Below are 16,523 nucleotides of genomic sequence, written 5' to 3' on the forward strand. Positions count from 1 at the left end.
AGTGGCCTTTCTTCTTGCTGGCATTTGCATGGTAAGGCAGAGCCCTTCTATTGGAAATGTCCTGCTGTGGAGAGAATGGAATACCCTCCATTACTAAAATTCAGATGTGATTTCCCACATATGCAAAGTCTTGGCTCCTTTTTTTAAATTTTTGAGGAGGTTTGCATTTTGTATGTGTTGCATGACCAGTGGGTAAGTTTTCCCTCCTACTAAGTTTGAACTTGAGTCTGAGACTGTTAAACCTCCCTTGGAAGTATTTTCAAATGTTTGAAAAATACATAAATCAAAATCTCATCTGAGACAGAAAAAATGAACTCTGTCATGAATTAATAACTTTTAAAATAGTTCTTCAAATTCTGGAAAAGAACAGAAAGTAATGAACTTGCCCTCAGAAAGCCATTTAGTTTCAGAAACATTTAAGAAGTATTTTTAGTGTTTATGTGAATGATACAGAAGATAGTGTTTCAGTTTCTGTACAGAAAAATTCCAACTAAGACTAATGCATGTCTGTATGAATACAAATTTACTTTTGTTCTGGAGTGACTTAAAAAAGATCTACATAAGGGTTCTCTGTGTTAGATATCCTTTGTAATTGTAGTGAGAGTAAGTATCTTAGATGTTATTTAATGCTGTAGATTTTTGTCATCTCATATAAAATATTAAATACACTAGCTCACATATAGTTATTAAAATACTCTGCCTTCAGGGATTGCATAAACATAAGTAGATAAACAATAATAACCTATTCTGCTTTCTTATTTTACATGGAACTCAAGATAGCTACTTTTATTAAACAGTAAAGTAGTTTTTAGTCAGGACTCCATATATAATGTAAAAATGGTGTAGTTTGGCAAAATATATGAGAACAATTAGTTAGAGATAGTTTTTACATTTTTAACCAAGTACTTCAAAAAACAGAGGTAATTGCTGCTGGAAGCACATCGACTGTGAGGTGCACACTGCAGAGAAGTCAATGATCTGTGAGAGCCTATAGATGTTCTATTGGCAGTCGTTTATTCTGTGTTTATTCTGGGAAAGGCCAGGTGCTACGTACAAACCTCGTAAGGATGCATGGATTGAAAAATTAATATGCTAGGGAGCTTTGTCTACTAGAAAGCATTTTGAATTCCAATAGAATATAAAAATGGTGATAGCAAGGCTTGTTCCCTAAAATCCATTGCTCTTGGTTGGGCCAAAGAAATAGCTCCATCAGTACAGGAGATTGCTCTCTTTTCCTGTGGCTTTCTTTTAGAGTTATGCAAGATAACTTTCTTTTGAAGAGTGGAAAATATCTAAATTGAATTTCACGGAGCCTTTGTGGGGAAGTAACTTTAGCTAAACACAATTACTACAATGAATTTTAGTTTTGATTGTAACAGGAGCATCTGAAGGATGATACACAGCTACAAGGTGTGTAGGGGAAGCCTGTGAATGCTGAAGACTGGACAGCTGTAAGACATCCCAGTGCAACTTGGGCACTTATCCAGGAAGGTATCTCCTCCTTTACATCTCCATGTTGGCAGTTGAATGGAGAATGATCCTTCCATGTTCCTACTTTACTTCTGAATACATTTCCTCATGGACTGAGGTTGTTGGTCTTGGCACTGCCGGGGCTGTGTCTGGGTGTGTGGCACTCAGGGGAAGTGAGTACTCTGTCCAGCAGCCCATGTACAAAGCAACCATGGCCATGGTCTTGTGTATAAGTGCAACTGTAGTTCCTTTGTTTTCTGGGTTTCCAGTCTTTCCATCCTCAGTGGAGATTTTGTTAACTTGTTATCCTTCTGCAGGGAGGCCTTGGAAGAGAGCGAGGTGTATGTATGTAGTAACAGCACAAGGCGCTTCACTGGGTTCGGGTGCAGAAGGAGGCATTCAGCTGCCAGATCTGTTGTAAGAGCACTTTTCTTCTGTTTAGTGGAAAATGCGAAAGATGTTAAGGGTTTTGCAGAGTACTCTTGTCCAGCTGACTACTTGCAGAGCATTTTCAGGATATTCTATGCTGGGCTATTGATTTTCATTTGAATCTGCTGAGATTCCTCCTGTTCAAGCTGGTCTCCAGTTATTCATGCTAATGGAAGAGGACCAAGTAATATATGCTGGCAATACCCTCTTTTTCTCATTTCAGTGTATCAATATGTTTTGGGCTGCAGAACAATAAAGACCTTATTAATCTTCTTTGAAGAATGAAACAAAATGAGAATGCCTTAATAGCATAAAATGAGTAATAATCATAATTAAAAATATTAATGAATTTTGTAAAATAATTTTTTTTCCTCATGTTCCCTCTCTGCATGCAGATACTTGAAATTATCGTAGCACATTCTAGGATGAGACAAGGAGGGAGCCTTGTGGTGTGGAGACAGCTTGGAAAAGTTAGCTGCTGGGAACCGACAAATTCTGGCATGAAGTATAGACCATAGTATTTCAGTAAATATCTTCTGTTAGTTCTGGCTAAAGCTGTTTCTCCACTAAGAAAGTTGATCTTCGTCTCTGGGCTAGAACCAATCACAAATTCTTATGAAATTTGGCAACTGCAAGCATGAAAAGTCATTGATCCAAAAATTCATGAACTGTCTTTCATGTAAAACATTTCCTTTTGAACCTTAGCTGAGGCTCTTTCTCTTTGCTTATTCTTGGTTTTGAACTTTTAGGAATAAATTTTTACTCTCTTTAGCCTTGGCAATGTGAAATAAAACAATAGAGTGAGAGCCATGTAATTAAGCATGCAGTGTAGCTGCATATTTCCAGAGAGGGAAGAGAGGAGGGAAAATGAGGGGCAATGGGGTGTGGAATAAAAAAAAAAAGAAAAAAGAAAAAAATATTTCCAAAGTATTTCCAAGGTACAGAAATTTTTCTTCATTTCCAGAAGAAAACTATTTAGGATCCTTGTTGTTGAAGTGGACTTAGTGAAGTACATGTAAAGGTAGATAGGAATGCTCTACTTCACACATACTTCAAGCAGCAGCTATTCTACCAATGACTAGTCATGGCTTTAAACAATAAGGGGATATCTATTTCTAGAAAAGAAGAATTATGGATGTTTCCTGGTCTGTTGCCGTTTGGGAAACAGCAAGTGTTCTGTTTTATTCTCCCATTGTGGGCATTATCTGAACAATTTAAACGACTTCCAGTATGGTCTAAATTGTCTTACTCACTATTTGGCTACTGGGAAAACTGGAGTTTTCTGCAGAAAGTGATCTTTGACCTTGGGAGTTAATGAGAAGTTTCTAGCAGGTGCTGAAGTTGGAGCTTCTTATTCCCCACTCATGCAATTGGAAAGCGCTTGTTTGGACACCATTAGATTTTTGTAGTTCCCAAACTTTGCAGCTTCCCAGACCACTCTCCGCCCTACCCCCAGTGAAAGGTCAGGCACAGCATCACATATTCTTGCAGGGAGCTGCACTATCTGCCCTCCCATGTCCTGGCCATGGCAGCTCTGCTGCCGTGCAGTCCCTGTGCATAAGGAGGGTTGGTGACATTTCATCTCATTATTTAAACACGCAAATGCTTGATTTGTCTTTAGGGATTCAGCTCGATCCTTGCAGCTGAATGACAGAAAGTACTATTCTTGAGATCTTTATGCTCTGTGCTTTGCCTTTGAGCTGTGTAGTCCCTGCGTGCAGAAGAGCCTTCTGCTTAATATTGTCTGTCTGAGCACATGGGGTGGCATGGCATGGCCTTTTCCTAGTTTTGCTTGAGATCTTTTACTCTTCTTGGTCATCATCAGCTGATAGCAGTTCAGTGGAACTTTAAGTCACAGAGATTTGATAACACCAAATGAGAACATGTTTCATGAATGTACCAGTATGCTTCTAATAATCCTAGTAAATGTTTCTGTCGTGGAAACAAGAGCAAGTGCCATAAAAATTGCAGAAGCTGTTAGCAATTTTTAATAGTTCTTCAGGTCTATATTTGCTCTGTCTTATTATTGATGTTAGTTGTAATTTGCTTTACTGTGTTGGAGACTCGGTAGTGTGCATAGAGGCTATTCCTTCCCACATGTTCTATTTTCTTTGTATTTTTTGCATGTAACTATGAGAATGCATGCATGTATACTTTCTGACCAAACCCCCCTCAACCCTTTAAATAAATGTGATCAAGTTTCCTTGATTGTCGTAACTACTATGCTTCAGTTAAAAATCTGTCCAAATAATTTCTGTAATATAGCTACCTGGATTTTGGGTAACACAGGTTCAGATGCACTTCCAGGCCTTGATATTCCAAAACTGTTGCCTTCTCCAGCTTGACAGTGACCTGTGAACTGGATCTAAGCAATTGTTTTTATATCTTAGTAAAGGTTTTGATGATTCCTGAACTTCTTTGCAATAGAGCAAGACTGGAGCCAGCCATGCTCACCCCAGTCTGAAAGGAGGGTTGCCCAGTGCTCACTCAGTGGCGAGGAGCTTCTCCACAGAAACATGGAGACATAATAGATTAACAGCCAAACACCTTCAAAGATGGAGTATTCATCTGATAACTGGCAAAGAAATACCTCTGCCCTCACTGTTTCAAATATAACCGAGGTAAACAACCACATGCATAGCTTGTCCATTGTTCACGTAATTAAGACTCCAGAGGGATCTCTGCTGCCACCCATTATTTACCATACTCTGTATACACATTGGGCTATTTGGTGATGGTCTCATCATGATGTTTTACTAATCCAGAAGTTTGGCCACTTTCTTCCCGTTCTAAACTCCAGTAGAAATGCTGCAGGTTTTCATTTCCTCGCTGTTTGCCTGTTAGTTGGGTTTCCTTCACTGGGCAGCTGCCACAGAGGCGATGCTGATGGGCAGCCAGGAAGCTCCACAGCCCTCTGGGCAATGCAGGCCTTTAGCTTTCTGTCAAGTCAATTTGTGCTGTAATCCACGAGCCAGTGGATGAGGCATTAGGTTTTGATGGAGAGTAAGGAAGGAGAGAGATTCCAGTATCAGCTTTGTAAGACTTGTGCAACAACAAATCTCTTGCTAATTACATGTATTTCTGCTGAATTGCAGTTAAGCATTTTTAACTCTTTGGCGTCTGCATATGATCCACATAGGAATTCCAGTCTCATGTATGAGGTGGTGAAGTCATGCATGAGGCTGTGTTGGCAACAGATGTTGAAAGAAAGTTTATGCTCTGATAAGTCAGAAATGGATATAAGACTGCCAAATAGTTCTGAACCCCTAATGTGTGATACTGCAGGGCAATGGCATTTCTCCTCATCCTTTTCCTCCTCACATAAAAGCAGAGTGATGTCCTGGGGACCAGAAAGGCATCATGTTCGCAACTCTAGTAGGTTTTCTCTGACTGAAACTCATTGATGAAAGAACCATAATATGTGTTACACATGTTTATGTCATTCCTAGTACTTCCCAACAGAGCTTTTGGGCTTGCAATCTAAAACTTATTGTTGCATCTGTATTTCTTCCCTTCTGTCCAGGAAAAAGTTGCAAATGCCTTCCTCTAAGTAAGCGTTTCTGAGCCTACCCAAAGCATTTAGACAATAAACAATACACAGTTTTCACAGCACTGCATTATGTTTACTAACAGGAACAATTTCACACTTAAGTTACAGGGGATTTTTCAAAGTTGTGGTAAGAAAACTATCTGCCAACTTCCTTCCTGTGTCTCAGAGTGGTAAAGCTTTATCAACTCAAAGCAGCGAGGAATTTTCTCCTGTCACTTTAAACCCTTGCCTGAACTGCAAAATGAATGAAGATGTAAATACAGTGTCTTCACTATAATATAACTAAATATCAATCATAGTCTTATTAGCAAGACATGTTCTTTAATGAAAGCAGGAAAACTTCAGCAGCAGCAAAGTTAATGATGTTTCTACTGTCATACAACTGTTTGAAGAAGTAAAACACAAAGTTTTTAAAAAGTTTTTAACATCTGGGAGTTACATTTTTCTTACCTTTGTAGCAGTAGAAGTAGTGTGAAAATAGGTAAAGAGGTAATTCAGCATGTTTTAAGGAAATCCATGAAGAATGTACCCAAAAACCTGAGGCTGTAGCTCGTTAAAACATACTGAAACACAATTTTTTGACAGAGATAAGTAAAACATTTGTAAAATCTGACATTTTTGTCTTTTTTTTGGCATGCAAGGATATTTGCATTTTAGACAAAAACCCAGAGAAAAAAGATGGAGAGGGTGTAGATAATTAAATTTTAATTTCAGTTTTAAGATCTTTCTCTAATTAGCTTTAAAAGTCAGTGTCTAAGTAAATTGAGTTTCAAGGTGAAATCATAACATTCTTCTTGTATCTTAGTATTCAAAAATAAGGAAAAAGAATATTAGAGAAAGTGAAGATAGATTGTTATTTAAAGGCCTTTCAAGATAAGGATTTAACATTACCTCATTATTAAAATATAACTGTGGCAGGTTGTTTTCTTATTTCTGAATTTCGAAGTCATTGAGCAATCACGGCTGGAAAAAAGGAGAATGTAGGTTCTTTTAAAAGAAACTGAAAATTAGACTGATAAGGTAGAGACTTCTTTATTTTGCTTTAAGACTTTTTTTGGTGGCTTGCTTCAATGATCTTACTGTTCTATGAGTCTACTTTGATTACAGGCATGCTAATATAATGTCCTCGGTTTCTTAAAGGTGTGTTAGCATGCAGTGGGCTCTTGTCTGTGTATTTCACACAGCCAGGTGTATTTTCTCTATGTTTATGTGATGGTTGAGGACACAACCTGCTGCATTCCTGTGCCATCTGCTAGACCATGTTGTGCATTTTGAGTGCTGTGGAACAGCCCCTGCCCCACTCCTGGTGTGGCTTCGTGCCAGAGCTCCAACTGCACGGGGCAGTGGGATGAGGAGAATGGGCTAATTGGGACTTGTCATGATTTACTGTGCAAATGCTGAGAAATGTGCCATCTTAAAGCTAAAGAAATAAGAAAGCAGAGAACAATGTTCAATAACATTGAAAATATGTCTGTGAGGAAGTACATAAACTGCTGTTTGACGATGAATAGCTGGAAGAATAACTGAAAACAGTTGGGTTTGTACATGAAGTAGTTATAAATATCTAGAATTGTGTGAAGCTAACAATGGTTTATTTTCTCTCTAAGAGCAATGGCAGTCTTGTTATTTAACCAAGAGTTCTGATTGTAGAAAAAATAATTTTAGAAAATGATAGTTTTAGGCATAGGCATACTTTCAAGTAGAGAAATGCTAATTATCTAAACTATGTCATCTGAAGCTTTTTTGTAATTCTGAAAGGTAGAACCATGAATACAAGATACCTGGCATTTGCAGGTGAATGCTGTATAATTTGTGTAATATTTGCAAATGTTGAAGCATTTGATAGAAATTTGAGTGTCTTGAAAATTCCAAGTTAATGTGATCATAAACACTTCAGTATGGTTTAAAGATCAGTCTAGAAATCTTAAAAATTGAAGGCAACCTTAGTCTAGAGATTGTTGTCCAGTAGGGTGTCATGAGGCTTCCTGTCAGTTTTGGTTTTATTTAATATCTTTAAATCTGGGAGAAGCAGTACTGTAAATAGTATGTTAATTAAATTTTCAGAAGTTGTTAGACTGGGAAAATGGAATAACATGAATGAGGGAAAGATATATAACCCAATAGAGATGTTGTAAATACACTGAATATTCAGTTTGATTCAGCCTGAATAAATAGAAGCTAATATATAAGAACAGTGATCTTAACTGAACATATGCTTTAATTATTGAGACAAAGATGCTGAAGTGAAAATATAAAAAAGTTTTAGGATTTCTGTGGATGTTCTGTGTTGATACTATGGCAATGAAATACCCAAGTGTGATTATTGTTGACTACATATTAGTGTCAAAGTTCAAAAACAGACAAGAAGGATTCAAACTGCTCTGAGGGTATTTCATAAGAGAAACACACTATTCTGTGCCTTCTGAACAAGACTACAATAATAGTTACAAAAATGAACTGCAGTAGAGAATTAAGAGAGGAAAAGGTGAAGTTTTGTGCTGTACAGTGCTTTTTAGGGGAGAATTGAGATGTCTGTGATATATGAAAGAAAAAGATAGTTTTGTAAGCAAAGGGGAGGTAACTAATGACAGTAGGACAAACTTGGGGAAAATAATACTAATACAAAAACAAATTCTGAATACTTTGATATTCTGAAACATTGGAAATTATTAAACAATCATTACTTAAAAGTGGAATGGATTCTAGGAAAGAATATACTGCTCTGGGTCATGAAGGGAGAGTTTTTAGTGTGTGTACTTGTACATATATTTTTATATATATATATATATATATGTGTGTATATCTCCTTCCTTTGCTGTCACACCCAAAAGTAGGTTTCTGAGAAGATCTGCAGCTGGCAGTATTTTTGCAGTGCTGCTGTTTTGTGTCCCTCCCAGCTGCCTTTGCTGTGCAGCATGCCCGAGTTTGCATCTACAGGACAGATGGTGCTGTTGTCCCAAGAGTAGTTCTTCACTTCTTGGAACTGCTTAAGTTTTTAATATTTTTTCTTTTCTAATTCAAGATCCCTACATTTGATTTGCACTCCTTTCTTAATCTTGTAGAGAAGCACTGGCTTCTGTTCGCTGCTCTTAAGGTTTAATGCAGTTTGTAGATAAGTTCAAGATCAGCTGTATTTTGTCTCCTGCTGGTTTTCTTCTACCCATAGTCCAGTTTACAATAGCCTCAGTGGTCTTTGGAAATTACCATCATCTTGTCTCCAGACGTTTGCAAATATGAAAGTTTAACTGATTTGGGGATTTGAGTTTCTGAAGGTCATAAGGGATGTTTGGCTCTTGATGTGTCCAACTGAGTGTAACAAGGAGCTGAGCTGAACCTACTGAAATTGGAACCAGAGCTCTGGGAGCTGTGCTGAAGTATGAAACTCAAGTCTAATCTAAATATTTTTAAAGAGATATTTCAGTTAAATATAGATAAAGCCTTAATTTGTAGTTTCAAGCATCTCAAGCTGAAAGAAGCAGTCCAGCTTTTCTCAGCACTTGGATGACCCAGAGTCATCCTTCCTCTTGGGCTCCAGATGAGGATTTGAGGGGAACGATGAACTTGATTGGTGATAGAGGCAGGAAAGCTGTTCAGTTTCTATCTCACATTCCCAGACTGGTTTCTTGGTGCTGAGGAACTCTAACCTGAGAAGATTTTTGGTTCACTTTCAGGAACTCTAACCTGAGAAGATTGTTTTGTTAAAAGATACTCTTTCCTATAGAGATTTTGGCTTTACTGCATCATCATTTTCTCAGAGACATCTCTAGTGTGTGGAGAGAAAAGAAAAGTAAGTCTTGTTCTAGTCTACTCATCAGTCATGGGCCTGATAGTCTGTGTGAGATGGCCAGAAATGACTGTAAGATCACTTTTTCTTTTTTTATGCCTTAAATCCACTGCATGTCAAATTGTGCAAGCTACACTGGCACTGAGGAGCTGAAGCATCAGTTGAAATCTTCAGAGTAAAATTATCTTGGCTATGCTATAAGTATGTATTTTTCTAGTCATGCCCTCCAAGCTGATATCCAAGAGGAAATTGGTATGGGAAGGTATATATAAGCTCAGTTCTGGGAGGCCACCATCTATTGTGCTGAATGCCTGCATGCAGGATGACATATTCAGCTTTATGGATGAAATTTGCCAGATCCTCAAATGCTTTTGCTCGTGAGCATATTTGAAAATCAGTGAAGGTGATGACCCTTTTAAAATAAAAATGGAATTGGTGGCAGGAAGGGAAGGTACAACTCTGTGTTCTTAACATTTAAAGTTGGTTATAAAATGTGTATTGGCTGTTTTTATAATTTATAGTGAAACTGCTGTTGCTTTTAATAAAATGAGACTTCCAGTCAGAATTTCATGATTATGAATGTAGCATTTTGTTATACAGCTTGGATATATCCTACAAATAACCATTTTCTAGCAGAACTCTGGTTACATACATAACTTAATGGGATTCTCTGTCACACATAATTCTTTCTGAACTTGACTTGTGGTTGAATACTTCAAGTCCTTGAATGTGACTCAAGAAGTGAGTTAGTGGTAACATTCATGATTTTTAATTTAATTTTTCCTTATTTCTTAGACTTTTAAAACTTCCTGTAATTCATTATTAGATTTACTGTTTCAAGTGCTTATTTAAAAGGCACCTTAGCTGCAGAAGCAAATCAATATTTACAGTGCATTAGTGCCACAGAGAATTTGAAGCCTTGTGATTAGAGTTCATTGCTGTTTTATCCACTCTTCAAAGAAACCACAGACTTCAAACGGTATCAGCCATCATCCTGAAATCAGTGACATTGCATCGGTCCCATGCGTACTTCATCTTGTGGTTTAATTATTAAGTTCCTTTCCTTTGATTTTTCTTTTAATATTTCAAAGTATATCCTCTTCAAATCTATAAATTCAAGTAAAACAGAGGATTGTAACCAACAATATATTGGTTAAAAAAATAATCTCTTCAATATATTCTTTTATGTCATTGTTATAATGGAGAGTATCAAAACCAAGTTAGAATGGTCTCTCAGAACAGAATTGAAGAGAGGAATTTAGGACATTGTATTTACAGGTTATGGCTAACATAGTCTGACCAGGATTTAATTCTTGGATTAAACTTGGAGCAGTATTGGCCATTGCCAAGCAGCATGCATTAGATATAGCCCCATGTGCTTCTTCCATTACAGTAATAATGTCCCCCCCCCCGGCCCCCCCCTCTCCCATTGTCATGTTTATATTTCTAGTTTAACTAGGAAATACACAGATCCAACACACTCAAATTATTGTTTTTTATAATTCACTTTATTGTGAAATTTGCTTGGTAATACAAATCAGTTTTCCTTGTGTATGAAGCCATATTCATAAGAAGACACTGGAGAAGAGAATATAATAGATCATGCTGTATCTTTATATTGACAGAATATATTTATTTTTTTAAAGGTTTGGAGAAGTGTTCAATAAATGTCTAAAAAATATCTCAATAGTGAATCTTACTAAAATGAAACTGGTCGTATTAAAGGTGGTTCATCTGTGAGTAGATTTCGTAGAGAAGCTTTTCATGTTAATGTTTTCTCTGGAGCATATTAATAACTGGGAATTCTGCTGCATAATAGACTACCTGTATTTTGAAAACTCTACTACTTAGCATTGTGCAAACTGCCAGGTTTTCACTACAAAGGGAAAGCCATGGCTGTGATGAGGGCTTGCTCCTCTCCAGTAACGCTGGCTTGTATTCCAGTTTCAGCATTTCTTTCTTTGTTAGCAATTTGGCTTCCTTTCTTACAGAAGTTCACCCAAATGAACTTTTGTTTTGTCAAGGAATTTGGAGAAGTGTAAAAATACAAGAACATTTTGCTATCACCATGCTTATATATAGATGTACAAGCATAAGGAACAAGTGAACTCATGTTTGAAAATTGTAATTCTCTGTTGTGGGGAGGGTAGCTAAGGCAAACAGGATAATATGCACGGGCTGCTGCTTGGAACAAATATAGATTGGTATTCTTCTTTAGTGCCTCTACTACAGAGCCACTTCCTGGCTCAGGCTGATCTAATAAATGGGAGTGTATGTTCAGGGCTGTGCCAGCAGCACAGGCACCTCTGTGAAGAGGTCATTTCATCCTGTGCGATGGGGCACTGGCTGGGGCTGCAGCTGAGCCACCTTTGTTCAGAGAGCTCTTGCAGTTTGATAGTGCACTATTAGTATGTTTGCTGTTGAGGGAGAGAGAAGATGCTTTGCCTCCACCTGCTTCATGAAACTGGAAGGAGTTGAAGACAAGGCAATAAAAGACAAACCCTCTATAAGAGTTTATGAGTATATACTGAGAAATGGAATTCCAAATAGGCTTCACTAAGACCATCAATACTTTTCTGCATAATTAGTGATCTTCCATGAAATGTTCTTGTAATTAATTCTAGTTCTGTTTTATGCATATTATATACGTGTGTATATATATATGTGTGTGTACACGTATGTATGTGTACAAATATGTGTATAGGCAGTTAAATGCCACCCTGACGCCCTATCCTATTCAATCTTGGAAGCTAAGCAGGCTCATTCCCGGTTAGTGCTTGGATGGGAGACCTCCTGGGAATACTGGGGGCTGTAGGTTCTAGTCCTGAGGACTTCACTGTCACTCTCCAAGCTCGCTCGGCCGTGGCAGATGAACCTTAGGACTTAAATGGTGGAGCCAGTTCTGCGCATGCTGTGCCTCACCTAAAAAATCCACTGCGCAGGCTGGAAGGGCCCACCCACATGGGGAGAGCCCTTCCCAAATCTTCATTCGTGAAGACGGTGATGATGTATTTATAAAAGAAAGCACTTTATTAGCTGGAAATTAACTCTTGTTATATAAATGAAGCAAATGAAAGGAAAAAGAAATAATACAGTGGTTGTTGGGGAAAAGAGATGAATTCTTTGATATTGTTTACCAGAATAAACATGAAATATAGTGTTTTGGTGTTTGGTGTGTAACACTTGTGCATATCATTGTGTTTTCCTGCTGGTATTGTGAGACGTGCACCTTCAGTTTCCTTGGGAACTGTTTCATTGTAGAATTAAAACATAGTCCTGGTTTTTATTCTCAGCTGTTGCCCAGTGTGACTTTCCCACTGACTCTGCTGCTTACGTGCCATCACTTTCATTTTTTCTTTTCTGCTTTGCATTCAAGGTTCCCAGTGCAGCAATAAAGAGAAATAAAACTGATAAATCACAGCCCCTCCATTGTTATGCTGAGTGGGAGAGTACTAAGAGGTCACAAATTCAGGCAATGAAACTTCTGTTTGGGCAGGGAGAGGATAGATGTGTGGATATTTGTTGTAGGATAATAAATGAAATTGGAAAAAATTAAGTTGTATTTCAACAAAAACTAACTTTAATGTGCCATCAAAGTTTCCAGAATGAATGTGACCTCTACATATATTAAGAAAACCTTATCTCTTTCGAATCAGTCTACCTGCCTGCTGCATCCTTTATTACTAATAAAATATTTTTCTTCTGTCACTCATGCCAGCTGGAAGGCTAAGGGAATCAGGGTAAATCAGCACTGATCTTGTTTCAGCTGTCAGGAAGAGGCAAAGAAAGAATGCAGAATAGAAAGCAGTCTCTTCCATAAGTCTTGAGAAAGAAATGGAGAGTATATTTTAAAAGGCAAGGAGGATTCCTTTCATTGGCCAGAAGCTTCTTGACTGCATGTTGTGCTCACAATGCCCAGGCTGCAGCCTTAGCAGTGGGGTGGGGGACACACTGTCCTAGTCCATCCCTTACTTGGTCACCAGGCATTTGGCTACTTGCTCTTTAAAATACCTGTGTCACTTTTGCCTCTTAGTTGTTCAAGTTTCTGTTGTATTTTTTATGTTGCACAACAGCCAACAAGCAGGAGTTTGTACTCGGAAAGCCACCAATCTGTGCTGGGTTCAGAGTTTGGTTTTCCCTTCATTTTCTCCTTGTGTGGCCAAGCAGCAAAGCTGAGGTTTTGAGGAAACAGACCTTGTCCTTGAGGAGCTATGCTGAGGTCAATAACTCCTTACTCTGTGAAACCACATTTGGTCAAAACCACCCATCCAGAGCTTGAAAAAATATTTTTCCTTTGTCAAAAACATTTTAAATCTAGGCAGTGTTTATTTACTGTCTGTTTTGTTCTTCAGATATGCCTCTTCATGTCCGACGTAGTAGTGACCCTGCACTGATTGGCCTCTCAACCTCTGTAAGTGACACAAATTTTTCTTCAGAAGAGCCTTCACGGAAAAACCCTACAAGGTGGTCCACAACAGCAGGCTTCCTCAAGCAGAACACCCCTGGCGTGCCCAGTGCCCATGAAAGAAAGGTATATTTCTTTCTTGTTCTTTGTGAAATAAGTGACAAATGTGCATGAATCTTGAATTTTTTCCACCTTCTCTCACCTGCTTCTTGTTTAAACTTGTGTTTTCTGACCTTGTCCACCATACCCCATCATCAGCAGAGAAATATTTGAGTCACATGTGTCCTGCTCTTTGGAGACTCTTGGTGATATGTGCAGCAGGGACTCTAAAAACTTGATTTTTGCTATTAGCTGTAGTTGAAGCTCACATTACTCATTACACTGCAAAGCAGGGCCTAAGTGCTGTCATGCATTTGGGTTGGTGTGTTTTAAAGGATTTCTGTGTGGTTTTTTTTTTTTAATAGGCCTTGTCTGTAATGACTTTTACTGATCTCTGTAGAAGTCCTAATGTTGGTGAATAATCTGCATGCCCACAGCTGGTCTGGTTTGTCCTTCTAACATAGCATTGCTAGTTTTTACTTTCTGAGGCTCTAGTCAAGTAATACAAAACACAAATTGCAAATGATTTCTCTCCTTGATAACATTCTTAAAACTAAACCAGTGAAATGTAGAGGGAGTATTTTTTCTTTCCATTTTTCAGTATGATTTCAGTATCTCTACATGAATTGCATTATTTGCTAGAGAAGTCAGCAGGGAGCTCTCTTCTGAGTGCATTGTTAAAAAAAAAAAGGTGGAAGAAATATGCCCTTTTGTATAGATCCCAACATTGCCCATAACCATGATGGTAACTTGGAGACAAACTCAGAAAGGAAAAACATATATATATATTGTAATAGAAATGAGTAATTTTAAAGGAATACTGCACTTATGGTTGCCATTCTGACTACACAACACAAAGTCATCTTGGAAAATATGTTGTTTATTTTAGCTTTTTTTTTCCCCTTCATTTTTTTTAATTGTGTGTACTATAAATGCAAAATGTATTGTAGTATTAATTCTGTGTAGTATAAACAGAGACTAAGCAGTCAGGACTTTCATACCCAAATAGAGGAGTCTTTATATGTTGCTAATGAACTGAACTATTTTTGGTGGGCTATTGGTCATTTCAAAAACATGTATAAAACACAGTGCTCATAGGCACTGAGGTCCCCATTCATGCAGATGTGTCAGTTTAACATGGCATTGTCAGGTTTCTGCTTGATCAGGATTTCAGGCAGGTAATGGTATATTTTCTGTCTCTTGTACTGGTGTGGCACAAAAGTGTATGTTGTTTTGTAAAAATGTGTTTTATACTATTCTGATTCAGAGAAAAAAATATTCCATTTTAAGCATTAACATTTTCAGTTAATTTTTCTGAAATCATAAGGAGATGACATTTCATTACTCTACAAGCATAGATATGAAGGGCCATACATAGCATAATCAGATTTCTTTGAATGTCTCAAGTTGGCAGAAATTGGAGAGAACTGAACAGCAGCTCATCTTCCACACTAGTTTTCTTGCATCATTAGCTGTTCAGCATGCAGTTACTCTTGATTTCTGTGAAAATATTTCATGTCTACCGGAGTACAGTGACCAAACTGGAAAGGAATGTTATGTGATCTCATGTAGTGATGGGAAGCAAGGCACCAGAGAACATTAAATTAAGAAGATTGGATAGAACTAAAGTTATATTAGTTAGCACAATAGATACTGATAATTTCTTTTAACTTTTATGCACAATCTTTATGGGAATCCTTTGAATAGAGCAGATTACTGCACTATTTTCAATAGGTAAGATGCAGGAAACATCTGGAATGAATAATAATTGCTTATGCAGTGTGTGTTATGAATTAATCCTGAGTTCATTCATGCTAGACTGTTTTTTTATTGTGTTCAGTGTCTCCTATTTGTTTTAGGAATAGATATTAAGAATTCTCTGTTCCTTTCCCAGTATTAGCAACGATTTCATTTGTGTTATTATTCTAAAAGGTGTATTTTTGAAGTTCCTGTCACCAATTTCTTACCAGAGTACTAGCACTGAATTTTTACAAATAATTTGTGTTATTTGAACTCCAGAGAGCCCTCACTACTTTTCTTGGGTTGTTTTCTTCAGCTACTTGGATAACAAAGAGATGGCTGTGCTTTGTTCCAGGCTGTTTCATTGATTATAGATGACAGACATTTTGAGAAAAGCAATGAGAACAATCTTAATTTTCTGCTCAGTGCATTGGGCTTGAGCACCCATATATCTTTTGTGGGTGGTTGGCACTCTGTAATGTTTTCACTGCAGTTCTCTCTCTTGACAGCACAAGAACATATGTTCTTGGGCTGAGATTTGCAGCACAGTTGTAGATTAGCAACTTTGCCCCAGCAGTATCTTGCAGAAACAAGAAAAGGGTTTCTGGGAGAGTTGCCAAAAGCTTCATCCACCTACTGACTCTTAAGAAGTGACATTACTTTCAGCCCGTCACCTCTAAAGAGAAGTAATTGACAGGTAGAAACTCTGTCCAATTTTTGGAGGAATTAGCACAGGGGAAACTGCATGTATCTAGCAGAAGGGATTTATTTCTTGGGGACAAGTGAGAGAAGACTTCTTATTGGTGTTTGTTTCATTTTGGATATGAAGAATTTGGAATGGCAGGAAAATGGGCAGATACCCAAGCTGAGATGAAATGAAAGGGGTGGGAGTGCTGCCATGCACCAAAATCTGTGAGGAGCCAGGACTTATGCCAGTAGTTCTGGGGAAACAGAAAGGGAAAAGGGGAAGAGGAAAAATACAGGCTGTTTGAAGGATCCTACTGACAAAATTGTAGTGCTGCCTGTAACTGCTAGGATAGGTGAAG

General features: G+C 37.8%; 1 protein-coding gene across 13 annotated transcripts in view; it reads left to right on the forward strand.

Annotated features, from left to right (window-relative positions):
- PARD3 (par-3 family cell polarity regulator) overlaps positions 1-16,523 on the forward strand; it is a 447,638-nt gene that overhangs the window by 165,135 nt on the left and 265,980 nt on the right. For all 13 annotated transcript variants that reach the window (XM_071559915.1, XM_071559924.1, XM_071559920.1 and 10 more), the window contains one exon: positions 13,586-13,764. In XM_071559915.1, the coding sequence (XP_071416016.1) occupies positions 13,586-13,764 (179 nt within the window). The remainder of the gene's footprint in view (positions 1-13,585; positions 13,765-16,523) is intronic.

This window comes from Pithys albifrons, chromosome 7, assembly GCF_047495875.1.
Source record: "Pithys albifrons albifrons isolate INPA30051 chromosome 7, PitAlb_v1, whole genome shotgun sequence".
NCBI classification, from domain to species: domain Eukaryota; kingdom Metazoa; phylum Chordata; class Aves; order Passeriformes; family Thamnophilidae; genus Pithys; species Pithys albifrons.